This window comes from Carcharodon carcharias, chromosome 12 (genome assembly GCF_017639515.1).
Source record: "Carcharodon carcharias isolate sCarCar2 chromosome 12, sCarCar2.pri, whole genome shotgun sequence".
NCBI classification, from domain to species: Eukaryota; Metazoa; Chordata; class Chondrichthyes; order Lamniformes; family Lamnidae; genus Carcharodon; species Carcharodon carcharias.
In genome coordinates, this window is record NC_054478.1 from 12,886,565 (window position 1) to 12,905,848 (window position 19,284).

General features: G+C 50.7%; 1 protein-coding gene across 1 annotated transcript in view; it reads right to left on the reverse strand.

Moving 5' to 3' along the window:
* LOC121285066 (1-phosphatidylinositol 4,5-bisphosphate phosphodiesterase delta-4-like) overlaps nucleotides 1-19,284 on the reverse strand; it is a 97,588-nt gene that overhangs the window by 49,868 nt on the left and 28,436 nt on the right. The window contains exons 8-10 of the mRNA XM_041201191.1: nucleotides 18,650-18,802; nucleotides 2,134-2,298; nucleotides 1,188-1,344 (exon numbers count right to left, since the gene is read on the reverse strand). Of these exons, the coding sequence (XP_041057125.1) occupies nucleotides 1,188-1,344; nucleotides 2,134-2,298; nucleotides 18,650-18,802 (475 nt within the window). The remainder of the gene's footprint in view (nucleotides 1-1,187; nucleotides 1,345-2,133; nucleotides 2,299-18,649; nucleotides 18,803-19,284) is intronic.

The following is a 19,284-nucleotide window of genomic DNA, read 5'->3' on the forward strand; positions in this document are numbered from 1 at the left end:
AGAAGGCGTAAATGCATCATTTTTTGGGTTAGCAAGATATGATGAGTGGAGTACCACAGTGACCAGTGCAGGAGCCTCAACTATTTACACACTACATCAGTGACTTGGATGAAGGGACTGAATGTATGGTTGCTAAATTTGCTGGTGACACCAAGATAGGTAGGAAAGTAAGTTGTCAAGAGGAGATAGAGAGTCTGCAAAGGGAAATAGACAAGTTAAGTGAGTGGGCATAAATTTGGCAGGTGGAGTGTAATGTGGGAAAATGTGAACCTTGTCCACTTTGGCAGGAAGAATAGAAAAGCAGCAAATTATTTACATGGAGAGAGTTTGCAGAACTCTGAGGTACAGAGGGATCTGGGTGTCCTGGTACATGAATCACAAAAAGTTAGTCTGCAGATACAGTAAGTGATTCAGAAGGTAAATGGAATGCTGGTGTTTATTGCAAGGGGGATGGAATATAAAAGTAGGGATGTTTTATTATAGCTGTACAGGGCTTCGATGAGCACACATCCAGCGTACTATGTACAGTTTTGGTCTCCTTATTTGAAAAAGGATATAATTGTGTTTGAAGCAGTTCAGAGAAGGTTCACTCAACTCATTCCTGGGATGAGGGGCTTATCCCATGAGGAAAGGTTGAACAGGTTGGGCCGATATCCATTGTAGTTTAGAAGAATGAGAGGTGATCTTCTGGAAACATATAAGATCCTGAGGGGATTTGATACGGTGGATACCAGGAGAACATTTCCTCTTGTGGGGGAGACTAGAACCAGGGGCTATAGTTTAAAAATATAGTCTCTCATTTAAGACAGAGATGAAGAGAATTTTTTTCTGTCAGAGGGTCATTAGTCTGTGGGATTCTCTTCCCCAGGGAGCAGTGGAGGTTGGGTCATTGAATATATTCAAGGCTGAGTTAGACGGATTTTTGATAGACAATGGAGTCAAGGGTTATGGGGTACAGGCAGGAAAGTGGAGTTAAAACCATGACCAGATCAACTATGATCTTATTGAATGGCAGAGCAGGCGCGAAGGGGTGAATGGCCTACTGCTGCTCCTAATCTGCATGTTTCTATGTATGCTCCTGTACACATTCCTATATAAAACCACCAATCCCCATCCCGAACCCCTCAAAAGGATTCCAGATGTACCTAAACCATTCCCCTCACTGTACTCTGCGAACAATCACTCACCAGACTCTCTGATCTGTTTCCTGGCCTTGGATTCAGTGAAGGACGAGGTCTCGTAGAATTTGTAATGTGTGCGGGAGTGTTTGAAGCTGTTGAAATGGACGCTCTTACAATAAATGACACAGTCAGACAGTTCCTTGGCCAAACTCTGCTTAGATGCCTAGCAACCAATCACAGCGAGAGAGACAGGTGTGAATATAAAAATCAGTGCAGGATGAACTGCAGCCTGGGACGATGAGCTGCACGGCTGCTGCACTGGGAGCAGTCTGAGATCCAATCCCTGGAACAGCAGGAGACCATTCAGCCCATCCAGCCCATTACACAGGAACAGCAGAAGACCATTCAGCCCATCCAGCCCATTACACAGGAACAGGAGGAGACCATTCAGCCCCTCGAACCTCTTGCACAGGAACAGGAGGAGGCTATTCGTCCCCTCAAGCCCATTCCATCATTCAATTAGATCATGACATGATCCAAATCTCCATATCCCCTTACACAAAATGAATATGCAAAGGACAATGTAACCAAAAGCGCCTTCTAATGCCTTTATGATTTTTCTCCCGGATTTGTAAAATATTCATGCACGGGGCGTGAGCATCGCTGGCTAGGCCAGCGTTTATTGCCCATCCCTAATTGCCCCTTGAGAAGGTGGTGGGTGAGCTGCCTTCTTGAAGCGCTGCAGTCCCTGTGGTGTAGGTCCACCCACGGTGCAGGAGCGTCTGGGGGGTCCCTGGCAATCCTTCTACCTGGGGAGAACCCCAGTTGGGATAGTGAGGCGAAAGTGAGCAAATATGGTCCTCAAAACTCCGCTAGGCTCTCGTCTGAATCTGTGGCAGGAGAATCCTCCACCCCACCCTCTCACCCACCACCACCACCACCACCACGGTCCTGCCCCTTGGGCCTTAACGTCAGTGGGGATGACCTGGCACCATTCAGAGGCAGCCCTTACCTTCCCTTTCCTCTTCACTTCGTTCTTGATGTTCTCGTCATCTATTTCTGCTGCCTCGTCCTCGTCGGTGACCTCCCCCGTGTAGTGGTGATCCCCCTGCCCATTTAGGCAGTCCTCCAACTTGTCAATCCGTTTCCCTTTCACCAGAACCTTCCATTTCAGCTCCTGTCAGAACAAACATTTCATGAAGCTTCCCATCAGCGCAATGTCCATTGGCTGTCTGGTCTGGTACTGAGGCCAATAAGCCCGAGCATTGACTCCTGGATCGGCAAACACCCCACGTTTAAAATTCTCGACCTTTCAAATCCTCCCCACGACCTCACCCTCCCTATCTCGGTAATCTCCTCCAGCCCCACGGCCCTCGGAGATCCCCGCGCTCCACTCAGTCTGGCCTCTTGCCTTTCCTCGATTTTAATCGCTCCACCATTGGCGGCCGTGCCTTCAGCTGCCTGGGGCCCCGAGCTCTGGAATTCCCTCCCTGAACCTCTCAGCCTCTGTCTCTCGAGGTTCCCTCTAATACCTGGCATTTTTCACCAGGTTTTTTGACCACCTGTCCAAATATCTCGAGTGGCTCAGTGTCCAACCCTGTTAGGTAATGACTCCCGTGAAGCACCTTGCGCCATTGTTACTACATGGAAGGCATTACATAGATGCAGTTTGTTGTTGGGTGTGGAGGCTCCCAGATTTGACCCTGGCTCTGTGCGGAGCATCGTGTTAGGAAGGGGGAGGCTCCATTTGGCTCCCCAACAGTTCTGGCCGGGTGTGGGGGTGGTGGGGGAGGGGGGGGGTGGTGGTTGGGTAGGGGGGACAAACAACCATCCAGGCTTCCGGCCGGGGCTCAATAACAACAATTTTGATGCGTCTGATGCAAGAAAACATCCCAAGATAACTTCTCCCCAGTGTCCTGGGGACAATACTTATCCTTCAAACAATATCACAAGATAAAAATCACATTGTTGTTTATGGGATCTTACTGTGCTGCGTTTCCTATATTTCCAACAGCGACTGCACTATTGGCTGTAAAACACTTTAGGATGCCCTGCGGTTCTGAAAGGTGCTATATAAATGCATGTCTATTTTCTCTCTCTCTCTCTCTCTCTCTCTATCCCTCCTTTCCTCCTCTCCCTCATCCATCCTCCTGCCCCCCTCACAGTGGCCTGTCTTCCTCTTGTTAGGAATCCATATCTCCAAGAACTTACATGGGCAGAATTTTACGCTGATCGGGGGTGGAGGGGGGGGGAGGGTGGGGGAGGGGGGAGGGTGGCGCCTGACCCAATTGGGCATGAAATTGTGCGAGATGACGTTGGGCGAGCGTCCGGACACCATACCCGCGCTCCCGCGATATTCCAGTCGGCGGGCGCGTACAGAAGCCGGAAGCCCGCTCTCCGACAATTAAGAGGCCAGTTAAGGTCATGAACGGTGCAATTGTCTAATTTTACGCTGTCCGTCCCAACCTCACTGTTAGCAGACAGGCCAATCGGCCAGGCAGCCTTCACATTCTTCACGTAACCTCATCCAAGCGCAGGATGAGGTTTCCGTGACCAGATAAAATAAAAATCAAAATCGATGGACAGCACTTTCAGCGTATATATATTTTCATTCACCTGACTGGGGTGCTTGGACAATTCTTTTCTGCCTTTCAAAATTAACCTATGAGGAACGTTTGAGGACTCTGGGTCTTTACTCGATGGAGTTTAGAAGGATGGGGGGGGGGATCTGATTGAAACTTACAGAATACTGAAAGGCCTGGATAGAGTGGACGTGGGGAAGATGTTTCCGTTAGTAGGAGAGACTAGGACCCGAGGGCACAGCCTCAGAGTAAAGGGAAGACCTTTTAGAACAGAGATGAGGAGAAACTTCTTTAGCCAGAGAGTGGTGAAGGTATGGAATTCATTGCCACAGAAGGCTGTGGAGGCAGCGCTGAGCCGTTAATTGGCCAGCCAGCGTGAATCACAGTCGGGGGGGGGGGGGGGGGGTGGGGGTCAATCGAGGTCGGCGATCCACTCCCTGGCCGATCCCAGGCCAGCCAATCCAACCCACCCGCCAACCTAAAAATTATTCTGCCCGGTGTGTTTTTAGAAATTGGAAGGGTATTGAATGATTTGGACTTTCTTGGGAACTGACCTGATTTTTTCTTTTTGTAAAAGGGTTATAAGTTCACTGTGAGCAGGCTGTTTCTTTCCCAAGAAGTCACATGCCTTCAGCTAACTGACCAGCAAGGCACCTGAGCAGATAAGAGTAATTTGTAGTTGAGCTTTAACTGCTGGAGGGAAAAAAAGTTACTGCTATTTGTTTCCAAGCTGTGGGCTCCTGCTGACTTTTCTGGAAATACCTGACCTGAGATGAGTTCTATTTGAACATTTTTTTTTGAACCCAGGGTGTGTTTGTGAGTAAGCTGAAAAGGAAGGTTACCCAATTATCTCTCTCCCAAACTTGCCCGGAATTTGGTTATCAATCTTCAGCCGGAAAATGCTCATCTCAGTATAACTTATCTGTATTGAGAAACCTGAGAAACTGCAACAAGAGACAGTTCCCAGCAACAGTGATTCACCGAAGCTCCTTTGGACAGAACTGCCGGTCAACTCCCATGATCAGTGAGCTCTCTTTGCCCGCAGAACCACCAAACCAACAGCATCGAAACTCTTCAAACTTTATCCTTTTCTCATAATGTGTTCCCACTGGGAAAATGTTTTCTCCTCCCTACACCAACCACTGCGATTGTGTGTGTGTGTGTGTGTGTGTGTGTGTATGGATTTAAATGGGTATATAGTTACACTTCCAGATTACAAATTGTATGTTAACCAGTTTTTGCAATTTGTTTTAAAAAAATAAGTTTTGCTACATAATAAGTCAATCATTGTGAGTTTATTGAAAGAAGCCTGGTTTAAAGTCTCTTTTACTCTAAGTCTAAAATAGCAAAAGTGAACCATTGGCCATTTTGGTGAGTGAATTAAGCATTTACAGTTATGGTGAGACCTGTGCAGCAGTGGGGCTAAAAGAAACTGCGCACACCTCCCTTCCTGGTCATAACACCCTTGGGTACTTTTCTGTACAATATCAGCATTTCCCCACCTCCCAATGCCTCCCATTTCTCTGTCTCTGCGACCTCCTCACTGGGAGGTGTCCCTTTGGGCAGAGAGTTCTCTCCGTCCCAGTGCTCCAAGGGGGTTAATCGGTCTCGTTGTTCACTGACCATCAATTATTAATTTGACTCTCCTCTGCAGACTGACCTCTCTGCTGGTGAAATGTGTTAGCAGCTGCCAATGGGGAGCCTGAGGCTATCGTGTTTCATTCTTCAGCAGAGGGCAAGTGTTTCTCAAGTAGCCACCAGGCATCAGGTTAGGTTGCCAATAGCTGCTACAACAACGGAGATGGAATCTGTTGTGTTTTTTTATCTTTTTAAGATGATCATGGAAACTCAGCTGCTTCAACTTCTGAGGGTTTTATTGAATGACCTGGACTCTGCCGGAACAACGCCGAGACTTGTATAGGGTTAAATGTTGTATCGATCCCTTTAGTTTAGAGGATTGAGGGGTCATCTGACTGAGGTGTTAAAAGGTTAAGTCATTCAATAGGGGAGATAGAGCCTGGTGGAGTGGGATTGGGGGACGTGGGGAGCGAGGGTGGGGGGTTTTGGGGGAGGGGTGGAGCGAGGAGTCCGGAACAAAAGGGGGGAGCCAGGCCGTTCAGGGGTGATGTCAGGAAGCACTTCCTCACACAGAGGGCAGTCGAAATCTGGAACTCACATCCCGCCCCCCCCCCCCCCAACCCCCACCCCCACCCCGCAGCCCCCACAACAAGCTGCTGAGACCAAGAGGAGGTGGGGTCCGCGAGGGTGGGGGTGCGTCAACTGAACATTTCGAAACTGATGGATTTTGAAAGAAAAACAGAAAGTGCTGGAAATATCCAACAGGTCAGGCAAAATCTGTGGCGAGAGGAACAGAGTTATTGTTTCAGCTTGTGTGACCCTCCATCAGAATTGTTAGATTTTCGTTGGGTAAGGGGATTAAGGTTTCTGGAACAAAGGCAGGTGGATGCAGTCCAGATGCAGATCAGCCATGATATGATTGAATGGTGGAGCAGGCTCATGGGGCTGAATGGCCTCCTCCTGTTCCTGTGAAACAGGATCGAGGGGCTGAATGGCCTCCTCCTGTTCCTGTGTAACAGGTTCGAGGGGCTGAATGGCCTCCTCCTGTTCCTGTGTAACAGACTCGAGGGGCTGAATGGCCTCCTCCTGTTCCTGTGTAACAGGCTCAAGGGGCTGATTGGCCTCCTCCTGTCCCTGTGTAACAGACTCGAGGGGCCAAATTGCCTCCTCCTGTTCCTGTGTAACAGACTCGAGGGGCTGAATGGCCTCCTCCTGTTTCTGTGTAACAGGTTCGAGGGGCCTATATATGTTTTATAGTTGGTACCTGTCATACCTAATGGGATAATCATTACTGGCGGATGCCCAGGGATTCGACACCAGTGTTTATTTTCTCTTGTATATTTGTTATGAATTAAGAGTAGGAGTAGGCCATTCAGCCCCTTGAGCCTGCTCCCCCTATCAATAAGATCATGGCTGATCTGGCTGTGGCCTCTAATTTCCTGTCACCCCCTCTAGGCTTTCACACCCTTGTCAATCAAGAATCCTCTCTGATTCTAATGATCTATAAATGGACCCAACGACATGAACCCAGGAAGAGGGAAACAGGGTTTTAATGCTAGTCCGTTTTTCTAAATTATATTCCCACACTGTAACCCCTCCCCAGTTTGGGACGAAGACTTTTCTGGATTTTGGAATTTTCTGGATGATAGAATAATGTTAGACTCCCTAACTGCAAGAGTGTGAACTGGATATATACACGCACCTGAGAAATAAAACATGACAAAACATTACAAAGAAGGCTCCCCATGTCTGGTAACACACGAGACAGGGAAAGCACGTGCTTCCATCTGTTTGTCCTGCTGTCCGAGGAGCGCCGCTCCACATCAAACATGGCTGACCAGGAGACTCTCCCACTCCTACCGCCTGCCATGGGCGTGTGTTGGAAGGATTTTACAGGCTGATACTCAATCTGTTTGGCCACGTTATTAACACATCTTCTTAAGCCCCCGGAGTGAGACTATGACTCTGACTGTTCTTCTGAATCAGGAAAAAGGGTGCCACCCAACGTAGTATAAGGGTCTGGCGCATATAGAGTTAATGTGGGGCTGAGTGCAGTACCGCACACACAGTGATGTAAGAGAGCACATGACAGCACCCAGGGTCAGTTGAGTGTGAGGACAGAGATGTGTGTACCAGCCAGCATGGAGACAGCTCCCAGCTTGTTCCCTTTACACTATATTTGTAAAAGCTCTAAGAGTCGACAAAGACTTCCAGTTAACCTACATATGACTGCAAAGACTTCTTCAGACTTACCAAACTGTAACCAACACCCTACAACACCCGCTGCGCTCCATGACTTCCCTTCCAAACATTTGAAGAACTAGTAAAAAATGTTTTTTTCTCAAAATGCTTACATTTTGCTGCACTTTTCTTAGATGCCATTGGTTTTAAAAAAAAGTAAAACCTACCCCTGGTCAGCTGCAGACAGACTGAGGAGCAGATGTTCAATTTCAATTCCTAACTAATTAGCTGCATTTTCTTCCTTCGTCACCCATCTCTCTCCCTCCTGCTACCTTCCCACTGAAAGAGCCAAAAGCTGTTACTTTGACCTTCAGTAAAAGGAAGACCATTAGAATAATTATAACGGCTGTCACACTCACTGCTTTGTGGTTTGCCGCAGCTCTGAGTGGCGAGTCTGGTGGTGGCGTAAGTCTCTCAAAAAAATCTCCGGATAATTGGTGTGTCCGCATTTGTGGATTTCCGGAGTTACAGGGAATTATTAATAATAGCAGGCATGCCAATCCCGCCATCTCATAAATCCAGGAATTTGGAATAAATAAATAACAGGAATTGATGTTTTTTTTTCCAAAATAACAGCAAAAGCTTGCATTTCGTGGTGTGCAGTGTGTTTAATCGAATAGAATGTCCCAAGGTACTTCACAGGAGCAACATCCAACCCCGAGCCACTGAAGGAGAGGCTGGGTCAGTCGATCAAAAGCTTGGTCAAGGAGGTAGGTTTTAAGGAGTGACTTGAAAGAGGAAGGTGAGGCAGAGAGGCAGAGAGGGTTAGGAAGGGGGTTCCAGGTCTCAGGGCCCCAGGCAGCTGAAGGCACAGCTACCAGTGGCAGAGCGAGTAAAATCAGGGATGTGCAGGACACCAGAATTAGATGAGGGGTGCAGGGCTGGAGGAGATTACAGAGGCAGGAAGGGCTGAGGCTGTGGGGGTGGGATTTGGAAAGGAGGTTGAGAAATTGTAAAATTTGCCAAGCCAGCGGCTAATGTAGGTCAGCGAGCACAGCGGGTGATGGTTGAACTGGGCTCGGTGTGAGTTAGGGCCTCACCTGCAGGGTTTTGGATGACGTCGAGTTTAAGGAGGTTAGAATGTGGGAGGCCAGCCAGGACTGTGCTGGAATAGTCCAGCCAAGAGGTAATGAAGGCACAGATTAGGGTTTCCGTTCACAAGAACACAAGATATAGGAGCAGGAGTAGACCACACGGCCCATCGAGCCTGCTCCCCCATTCAATACCATCATGGCTAAACTTGGACTTCAACTCTACTTGCCCACCCATTCTCCATATCCCTTGATTCCCTGAGAAACCAACAATCTGTCCATCCCAGCCTTATATATATATTCAGAGATGGAGCATCCACAACGCTCTGGGGTAGAGATTTCCAAAATTCACAACCCTTTGAGTGAAGTAATCTCTCCTCATCTCAATCCTAAATGACCCCTCCCCCTGAGACTGTGCCCCTGTGTTTTAGATTCACCGCCCAGCAGAAACAATCGCTTAGGTCTACCCTGCCAAACCCCCTCAGAATCGCACGTTTCAATGGGATACCCTTTCATTCTTCCAAACTCCAGAGAAAATAGATTCAATTTTAGAGCCTCTCATCCCAGGGGCCAATTTAGTGAATCTTCATTGTACCCCGTCCAATGCAAGTATATCCTTCCGTAAAGGTAGAGACCAAAACTGCGCACAGTATTCCAGATGTGGTCTCACTAAACCCAGTACAATTGTAGCAAGACTTCCTTATCCCTGTACACCAAACCCCTTGCAATAAAGGCCAACATGCCATTTGCTGTACCTGTATGTTAACTTCTTGCACTCCTTGTACAAGTACACCCAAATTTCCTTGAACATCAATATTTATACATTTCGCACCTTTTGAAAAAATTCTGGATTTCTACTCTTTCGACCAAAGTGAATAATTTCACACTTCCCCACATTACACTCCATCTGCCATCTTGTTATCCACTCACTTAACCTGTCTGCATCTCTTTGCAGCCTCTCTGTGCCCTCCCCACAGCTTACCTTCCCACTCAGCTCAGTATCATCAGCAAACTCCAGTAACGTACGCTAAAGTAGCAGGTAACTGAGACAGGGTGAAGGTGCGGGGTGTTACTGAAGGGGAAATAGGTGGTCATAGTGATGGTGTGAATATGAGGTCAGCGGCACATCTTGGGATCAAGTATGACACAAGGGTTGTAAAATGATGTTGATGGTTTGTAGTTGTTGACAGTTGGTTTGTAAATCATGTTAGCAGCTTATTGAATCTCTAACTGGTCAAAGCTCTTTGTAAAAGTAATTATATTACTTCATCTGAGAATGATTTGCAAGAAATTTTTTAAAACCTCCCTCAACACACATGCGCACAGACACACACACATTATTTCTCTCACACACACACACATACACACACACTATTTCTCTCATACACACACACACACACACAAGCACACACACACTCTCTCTCTCTCTCACACACACTGTCTCTCTCACACAAGCACACACACTCTCACAGACACACGAACACATAGTTAAAAACAAAAAAACTGCGGATGCTGGAAATCCAAAACAAAAACAGAATTACCTGGAAAAACTCAGCAGGTCTGGCAGCATCAGCGGAGAAGAAAAGAGTTGACGTTTCGAGTCCTCATGACCCTTCGACAGAACTTGAGTTCGAGTCCAAGAAAGAGTTGAAATATAAGCTGGTTTAAGGTGTGTGTGTGGGGGGCGGAGAGATAGAGAGACAGAGAGGTGGAGGGGGGTGTGGTGTGGTTGTAGGGACAAACAAGTAGTGATAGAAGCAGATCATCAAAAGATGTCAACGACAATAGTACAATAGAACACATAGGTGTTAAAGTTAAAGTTGGTGATATTATCTAAACGAATGTGCTAATTAAGAATGGATGGTAGGGCACTCAAGGTATAGCTCTAGTGGGGTTTTTTTTTTTATAATGGAAATAGGTGGGAAAAGGAAAATCTTTATAATTTATTGGAAAAAAAAGGGAAGGGGGAAACAGAAAGGGGGTGGGGATGGGGGAGGGAGCTCACGACCTAAAGTTGTTGAATTCAATATTCAGTCCAGATGGCTGTAAAGTCCCTAGTCGGAAGATGAGGTGTTGTTCCTCCAGTTTGCGTTGGGCTTCACTGGAACAATGCAGCAAGCCAAGGACAGACATGTGGGCAAGAGAGCAGGGTGGAGTGTTAAAATGGCAAGCGACAGGGAGGTTTGGGTCATTCTTGCGGACAGACCGCAGGTGTTCTGCAAAGCGGTCGCCCAGTTTACGTTTGGTCTCTCCAATGTAGAGGAGACCACATTGGGAGCAACGAATGCAGTAGACTAAGTTGGGGGAAATGCAAGTGAAATGCTGCTTCACTTGAAAGGAGTGTTTGGGTCCTTGGATGGTGAGGAGAGAGGAAGTGAAGGGGCAGGTGTTGCATCTTTTGCGTGGGCATGGGGTTGTGCCATAGGAGGGGGTTGAGGAGTAGGGGGTGATGGAGGAGTGGACCAGGGTGTCCCGGAGGGAGCGATCCCTACGGAATGCCGATAAGGGGGGGTGAGGGGAAGATGTGTTTGGTGGTGGCATCATGCTGGAGTTGGCGGAAATGGCGGAGGATGATCCTTTGAATGCGGAGGCTGGTGGGGTGATAAGTGAGGACAAGGGGGACCCTATCATGTTTCTGGGAGGGAGGAGAAGGCGTGAGGGCGGATGCGTGGGAGATGGGCTGGACACAGTTGAGGGCCCTGTCAACGACCGTGGGTGGAAAACCTCGGTTAAGGAAGAAGGATGATATGTCAGAGGAACTGTTTTTGAAAGAAGCATCATCGGAACAGATGCGACGGAGGCGAAGGAACTGAGAGAATGGGATGGAGTCCTTACAGGAAGCGGGGTGTGAGGAGCTGTAGTCGAGATAGCTGTGGGAGTCGGTGGGTTTGTAATGGATATTGGTGGACAGTCTATCACCAGAGATTGAGACAGAGAGGTCAAGGAAGGGAAGGGAAGTGTCAGAGATGGACCATGTGAAAATGATGGAGGGGTGGAGATTGGAAGCAAAATTAATAAATTTTTCCAAGTCCTGACGAGAGCATGAAGCGGCACCGAAGTAATCATCGATGTACTGGAGAAAGAGTTGTGGAAGGGGGCCGGAGTAGGACTGCAACAAGGAATGTTCCACATACCCCATAAAGACACAGGCATAGCTGGGGCCCATGCGGGTACCCATAGCCACACCTTTTATTTGGAGGAAGTGAGAGGAGTTGAAGGAGAAATTGTTCAGCGTGAGAACAAGTTCAGCCAGACGGAGGAGAGTAGTGGTGGATGGGGATTGTTCGGGCCTCTGTTCGAGGAAGAAGCTAAGGGCCCTCAGACCATCCTGGTGGGGGATGGAGGTGTAGAGGGATTGGACGTCCATGGTGAAGAGGAAGCGGTTGGGGCCAGGGAACTGGAAATTGTTGATGTGACGTAAGGTGTCAGAGGAATCACGGATGTAGGTGGGAAGGGACTGGACAAGGGGAGAGAGAAGTGAGTCAAGATAACGAGAAATTAGTTCTGTGGGGCAGGAGCAAGCTGAGACGATCGGTCTACCGGGGCAGTTCTGTTTGTGGATTTTGGGTAGGAGATAGAAGCGGGCCGTCCGAGGTTGGGCGACTATCAGGTTGGAAGATGTGGGAGGGAGATCCCCAGAGGAGATGAGGTCAGTGACAGTCCTGGAAACAATGGCTTGATGTTCAGTGGTGGGGTCATGGTCCAGGGAGAGGTAGGAGGAAGTGTCTGCGAGTTGATGCTCAGCCTCCGCGAGGTAGAGGTCAGTGCGCCAGACAACAACAGCACCACCCTTGTCAGCGGGTTTGATGACAATGTCAGGGTTGGACCTGAGAGAATGGAGTGCAGTAAGTTCAGAGAGAGACAGGTTAGAATGGGTGAGAGGAGCAGAGAAATTGAGACGACTAATGTCGCGCCGACAGTTCTCAATGAAAAGATCGAGAGAAGGTAAGAATCCAGAGGGAAGGGTCCAGGTGGAGGGAGAATATTGGAGATGGATAAAAGGATCCGTTGAATGGGGAGAGGACTCCTGCCCAAAGAAGTGAGCCCGGAGACGAAGACAGCGGAAGAAGAGTTCAGCATCGTGCCAAGCCCGAAATTCATTGAGGTGAGGGCGTATGGGTATGAAACTAAGTCCTTTGCTGAGCACTGAACGTTCAGCATCGGAGAGGGGAAGGTCAGGGGGTATAGTGAATACACGGCTGGGGTTGGGATTGGAAGGTGGGGTGGGGACGGAGGGACAGGCAGGGGTGGAGGGTCCTAGATGGGTGTTGGTGTCGATGAGTTGTTGGAGCGTGCGTTCCTTAGCACTTGAGAGAAAGAGAAAAAGTTTCTTGTTGAGGCGTCGGATGAGCCGAAGGATAAAATGAAACTGGGGGCACGCGCAGCTTTGAAAAAGGGTACGGCGGTGCTGCTGGAGGGAGAGGTCGAGTGTGTTCATATGGCGGCGCATGGCACTGAGTGTGGATCTCAGAATGTGACGGGAACAGCAGTCCGAGAAACGTTTTATGTCCCTGAGATACCTGTAATCCTGGGTGGGTTCGAAACATGAGGGGTGGAATTTCAGTTGAAATCCACGTGGGGTAAGTCGGAGACGGAGACAGTCACTGAGAAAGGAGATATGGCTGTGAAAGCGGGTTTTAGTAAACACCTTGTCAAACACTAGGAGGGAAATGGAAAGCAAGGAAGGTGAGCAAGACAACAGAGAGATACGGAAATCTTGTCGCAGAGAGGAACAGAACTTCTTCAAGGAGGTAGACGAACACATAGTGTCTCACACACACACAAACACAAGCACACACTGTCTCATACACAAACACACACTCTCACAGACACACAAACACACTCACACTGTCTCTCACACACACAAGAACACAGACTCTCACAGACACACTGACACACACAAGAACACACACTCTCACAGACACACACACACACACACACACACACACACACGTTCACATACACACACACACACACACACACACACGTTCACATACACACACACACACACACACGTTCACATACACACACACGCACGCACACATTCACACACACACACATACACACACACAGTGGAATCGTCCCAGAAATCGGCAAAGTCCGAAAGTGGGTGGGGAAATTGGTGTGTGATCCGCTGACAGCAATGGCAGCTTTTTCTGTTGTATCATGCACCACTTTGCTGAAAAAATTGAGGGGCACGTGTTTGACGTTGGGTTACCGGCCTCTGATTCACCCACCCCACCATCACCTCAGGCCTTCTGTAAACTTAGCACCATATTATAAGTTTGCCCCTGCACAGAGCTTTCACTCTCTAAGGGATCGAAAGTTGGTGTAAAGACATGGCTTCCAAAGGAAGGAAACATGCTGCTCCCAAATTCAGTGCCACCTCTCTCTGGACACAGGGAGGCCCATTGCAAACTCCTCTAACCCCGGCTCTGGGCAAAGAACCTCATCTAAGGTCACCAATCCAGCATGGGAGGCGGAGGCAGAGGTGGTCAGTGCCAACACCCTGCAAAAGAGGACAGCCACCCAGTGCCCAAAGAGGGTGAATGATCTCCTCTGTTCTGCCAGGGTAAGTCACTCCTCTCATTACTCTCAACTCACCCACTCACAAACCCATCACACACCCACAGGGATCTCACTCACTGTCGGTTCAGGGGACATCACCATTCACTCTCTGTCTCACACACACCTTCATCCGCCCTGCATATCATGTCCTCATCCAGTCCAGGGCACCACTCACCACCCACACATGCCAGGCATCCTTTTCACCTGGCCTGACAGGCGTCCCGCTCTCAGTCTCTCCCTCTGTCTTCATGCAGGACAAGCTGGCAGAGAACAACAGGGAGAGGTCCCAGACTGGTGGTGGAATGCCTCAACTGAAGGCCCTTACCGACTTGGAAAATAGACTCATCCAGCTGACTGGCAAGGATGTGGACTGGTCCTGTCCTGATGGTGAAGTCAGCGCTGCTCAACCAAGTGAGGATCCTGCACTACAACATCCATCAGATAACCATGCTGTGAGTGACGTGTTCTGTTACACAGTCCCCTGCTACGCACTAATGATCTCTCCTTTCCTTCATAGGCACATCTGGAAAACAGCCAGGGGCATCCACCAGCCAGGCCCTTGACTCAAGCCCCAAAGACAGTGATTGGGAAGAGGAATCGGATGACGCTCTCATTGAAGACCTGTCACAGCCTCACCCACACCCTCCACTAGCACAGAGACACACATCTCGGTAGGACCTAGTTCTAGAGTAGCCTCAGCAGGCAGAGACAGGGACATCCCAGTGTGCGGACACTCAGAGGACAGCTGGAGGGGTGGGGGGGGGGAGCAGAAATCTGCTGACTCCGAGTCAGATGATAAGCCTTTGGATTCAGTTCTACCTCAGTTGCTGGAGCTGCAAATGCAAGCTGGGGAACATCGGGAAGGGATGTCTGCTGCACTCCTCAAGCTGCAAAGCACGATGGAGGAATCTGGCCACCTTTAGACCAAGGTGATATCGCCGGCATGCCAATGCACCCAGGTCAGCACTGGTAGGATGGCAGCAGCTTTGGAGACCTTGGTCTAGGACACTGGTCCTGCGTTGTTGCAGGAGCTGCACTCCATCGCTGAGGCACATACCGGCTTCCATCACCGCGAGAGGTGGGGGCAAGGCATCTCAGGCTCACTCCAGCTGCCCCTTTCTCTTAAGGAGTCAGCCAGAGGCCCTAGGACACCCATAGGGGGAAGGATCAACAGGTGCCAACCCCAGGGCCATCCACCCAGGTGACTCCGGGAGCGTCCGGCCCATGTGAATCCCCTCTTCCTGTGATCCAGCACCTCCAGCTCCACAGGCTGAGGAGGTGCCACTGTCACACAGCAGGACCCCGAAAGCAGGCCGGGGACCCTCCAGGTCTCTGCCCTGAGAGGATGCCTGTCAAGGTCCTCACGGACAGGCTGTCACAGCCAGCTGGCTGTCTCCACCTCCACCGTGGATGTCCGGGGAGCACCAAGACATAGCGGCAGCGTTAGGAAAGTAAAGGAGATGCAGCTGCACAGCCTGGGCCCTGGTGTTAATCACTTGTAAATAATGCTCACCAATGTAAATACACTCATAATCATGTCTCCTTGTTATGATGAGGTGTGTGCGTGTCATTCAGAAATGAAACCCTGGTCCCTGCACAAAATGAAGTCAGGGGTTGCAGTTCAGGGTCTCTCCCTCTGTCCAGTGTGTAACCCCCTGATCACAGCAATTGTCCTGGTCCAAACTCACAGCCCACCTCAGTGATACCTGCACCTTGATGTTGATTGTGTTTCCTGTAAGAATATCGTGCCCCAGTGTTGCTGGGTCACGTGATGTTCTGTGTGCTCGGAGCGCCTTTGAGGCTGGGCTGCCCCCCTTCTCGCCTGTGTTCTGGGCAGGTGAAGGTGTAATGCTGAAGGTGGGGGGGGGCTGGGGGCAGGTGATTATACATGCAAGAGGATCAAGTACTTTTGAAGTCCATGTTGCTGCTGTACTCCAGCGAGGTCTGTATGAGATGAGACTCTGCACAGAGTGCGAGTGTGATAACCTCTGTCAGGCTGGTGCCAGACACTCCCAGTTGTTATCCTGTGCTTTCCGGAGAATCCTCGCTGCATCTCGTCAGCCTCCTCGCAGAATCTTACAGCTATTAAGGCCTCATGAGCAAGCCTGCCTCGCCCTGGCCAGAGCAACAGCCTCATCCCCTGAATCCCGGGCTTCCAGGACCTCATCACCCTCCTCTCCTGCCACTTCCTCCTCATCAGAGATGTGGCAGCTCCTCTATCTCCTCATCACCCAGGAACTCCCCCCTCCTTTGCATCGCCAGGTTGTGCAGAGTGCAACCAGCCACAATGATGCATGATATACCCCTCCGAGGTGGGGGGTGGGGGGGGTGGGGGGATGGAGGCGTGGGTACTGCAGAGCTCTGCCAGATCTCTCAAGGCACTGGAGCCTCATTTCCAGGAGCCCAATGATTTGTTCCACCAAAGTCCGGGTTGTAGCATGAGCCTCGTTGTACCTTCTCTCTGCTGCAGTCTGAGGCCGCCTCACGGGTGACATCAACCACGGCCTCTGTGGGTGGTCCTTGTCCCCGAGGAGCCAGCCCTGCAGCCTCTGTGGACCCTGGACAATGTCAGGGAGCTGAGACCTGCTGAGAATGTAGGAGTCATGGACGCTCCCTGGGAATCGTGCGCAGACCTGCAGGTTGTGTTTGTTATGGTCACAGAGCAGCTGAACATTGAGGGAACGGAAGCCCTTGCGGTTCACATACTGAACTCCTTGTTGCCACAGAGACCTTAGAGCCATGTGGATGCAGTTGGTGGCACCCTGTACCAGTGGGAAATGCAAACCTCAGCTAATCCCAACAAACCTCAGCTAATCCCAACACTCTCGCTTCCTGGGTCGCTTGAATCCAGTCGAAGTTAAGAAGATGTGAGCCCTGGCGAAGATGGCGTCGGTGACCCCCTGCATACACTTGTGGGTGGAGGCTTGTGAGATCCCTCGTGGGTCACCTGTGGAGCCCTGGAAGGAGCCATTGCCATGGAAATTGAGCACCGCAGTCACTTTCACCGCCACTGGCTGTGGATGCCCTCCGAGCCCCCAAGGTGCCAAATCCTTTAGAAGGTGGCATAGGTGAGTAACCAGTTCCCTCGGCAATCGCTGTCTTTGTTGACACCGGTTCTTGCTCATCTGCAGGTAGGACATGTGCCATCTACTTACCCTGGGTTGAGTGAGGTGCCTACGAACAACGGCTCTCCATGGACCTTCCTCTACATGCGGAGGAGGTCCTGCTGCCCCTCAATCTTGAGGGTTGTGCTCCTCCCTTTGCCAAGCCATGTAGCTCTGTCACATTCTCCTTCTATCCTGCCTGTAAGCCGGGAGGCAGACAGCAGGATCGTCAGGCTCCGTGTTCCTAATGTTTTCCTCCTGCAGTAACAAAGAGAGAGATGGGAGGCTCTGCGTACGTCTCCCAGGACTTCTCCTGATTAAGTCTGTACTTCCAGCTGCATCTCAAGGCCCCTTCCCAGATTCTGACTGCATCCCGTGCTGTCAGCTCCAGCTCCGGTATTACCCTAACCTGCACTCCAGGGCTGCCTGGTCAGCTTGGACCGTGAGGGTGACTGCTCCAAGCCTGAATAACTACAAAGCAAGAGTTTCGGAGCACCTCCCTCAGAGATTTCCATGCCCGCCTCCCACATGGGGACCCTCTAACTTCCCCGGTTATCCCAATTGTTCTGCAGCCCCATGAAACCCAGATTAGTTTGCAGTCTGCGCCCGAGGGGTTCAAAGTTCAGGAGCAATCGGTGACCCTGTCAGGAGTTTGTATTGTTTGTGTGGGTATAATTGTCTCAGAAGCCGGACTCCAAGTGTGTCCATGGAGCTGATTCTGAACAGTCTCAGCAGGGGGAAGAATGGTCAATGTTGAAATGTTTATCCAAGTGCCTGGCCGATTGCTTCCCCCTGCACCCCCACCCCCACCCCCACCCCCCCCCCCACCCCCAAACGTGGTGTGTACTTCCTTCAGTTTGTGCTTCTCCCACCCCAACCCCCAGCACTGGAGCCCTTGTCCCGAGGCTCCCCTCAGTGCTGCCTTGCCCCCACCTGTCCCCTCCGCTCTGGAGCCCTTGTCCCGAGGTGCCCCTCAGTGCTCCCATGCCCCCCCAACCCCCACTCCCCCCCCCCTCCCCCCCGCTGTCTCCTCCGCTCTGAGAGCCAGGGTGAGGCCACTCTGCAGACTCGCCCGTGGCAACTCCCTGAATCCGCGCTGCTGCTCCCTGGAATTCCTGTGCGGGATCCTCGGGAGTGCTGTGCTGAGTAGTGCGCGCTCACTTCCGACTTCCCCTCATAGCTCAGGTCCCCAGGTACACACCTTTTAAAAGCCGCTGGGAATCACACCGTTCTGAAGTCACACTCACGTGGGCTTTAAATCAGTTTCTGTTTGTCAAAGTCCTGACCCATCAAAGAGAAATGATTTTAATTTCATTATTAACCCAACTTCATTGCAGAACGTTCTAGGATTCAGTCACGTGTGACATGACACTGGGGGCCAGCTCGCTCCCTCTGCTCTGTGGGTTCCAGTTCTCAGTTCTTACCTCTGGAGATGGGAATCTACTTGGGATCTTCCCATCGATGGTGCTTTTTACCAGCTTGTCTCCCAAGATGTTTTGGAGATGATGAGCCATGACAGTCTGCTGTTCGATGCTGCAGTGGTTCTCGATGGACAGGATCACAGGGAAGTCCGACACCTGCCACCAATAACCATAAACGGGAGGGCAAAACAGTGAAAAAACACACAACCTTTCTACACCCCCCCACCACACCCCCAGCCCCCAACCCCCACACCCCTCCCCCACTTCCACATACCCCACCCCACACACCCAAAAACCCCCATACCCCACACACACACCCCCCACACGCCCAGCCCCCAACCCCCACACCCCACACACCCACACACACACCCCCCCACACCCCCAGCCCCCAACCCCCACACCCCACACACCCACACACACACCCCCCCACACCCCCAGCCCCCAACCCCCACACCCCACACACCCACACACACACCCCCCCACACCCCCAGCCCCCACACCCCACACACCCACACACACACCTCCCCACACCCCCAGCCCCCAACCCCCACACCCCACACACCCACACACACACCCCCCCACACCCCCAGCCCCCAACCCCCACACCCCACACACCCACACACACACCCCCCCACACC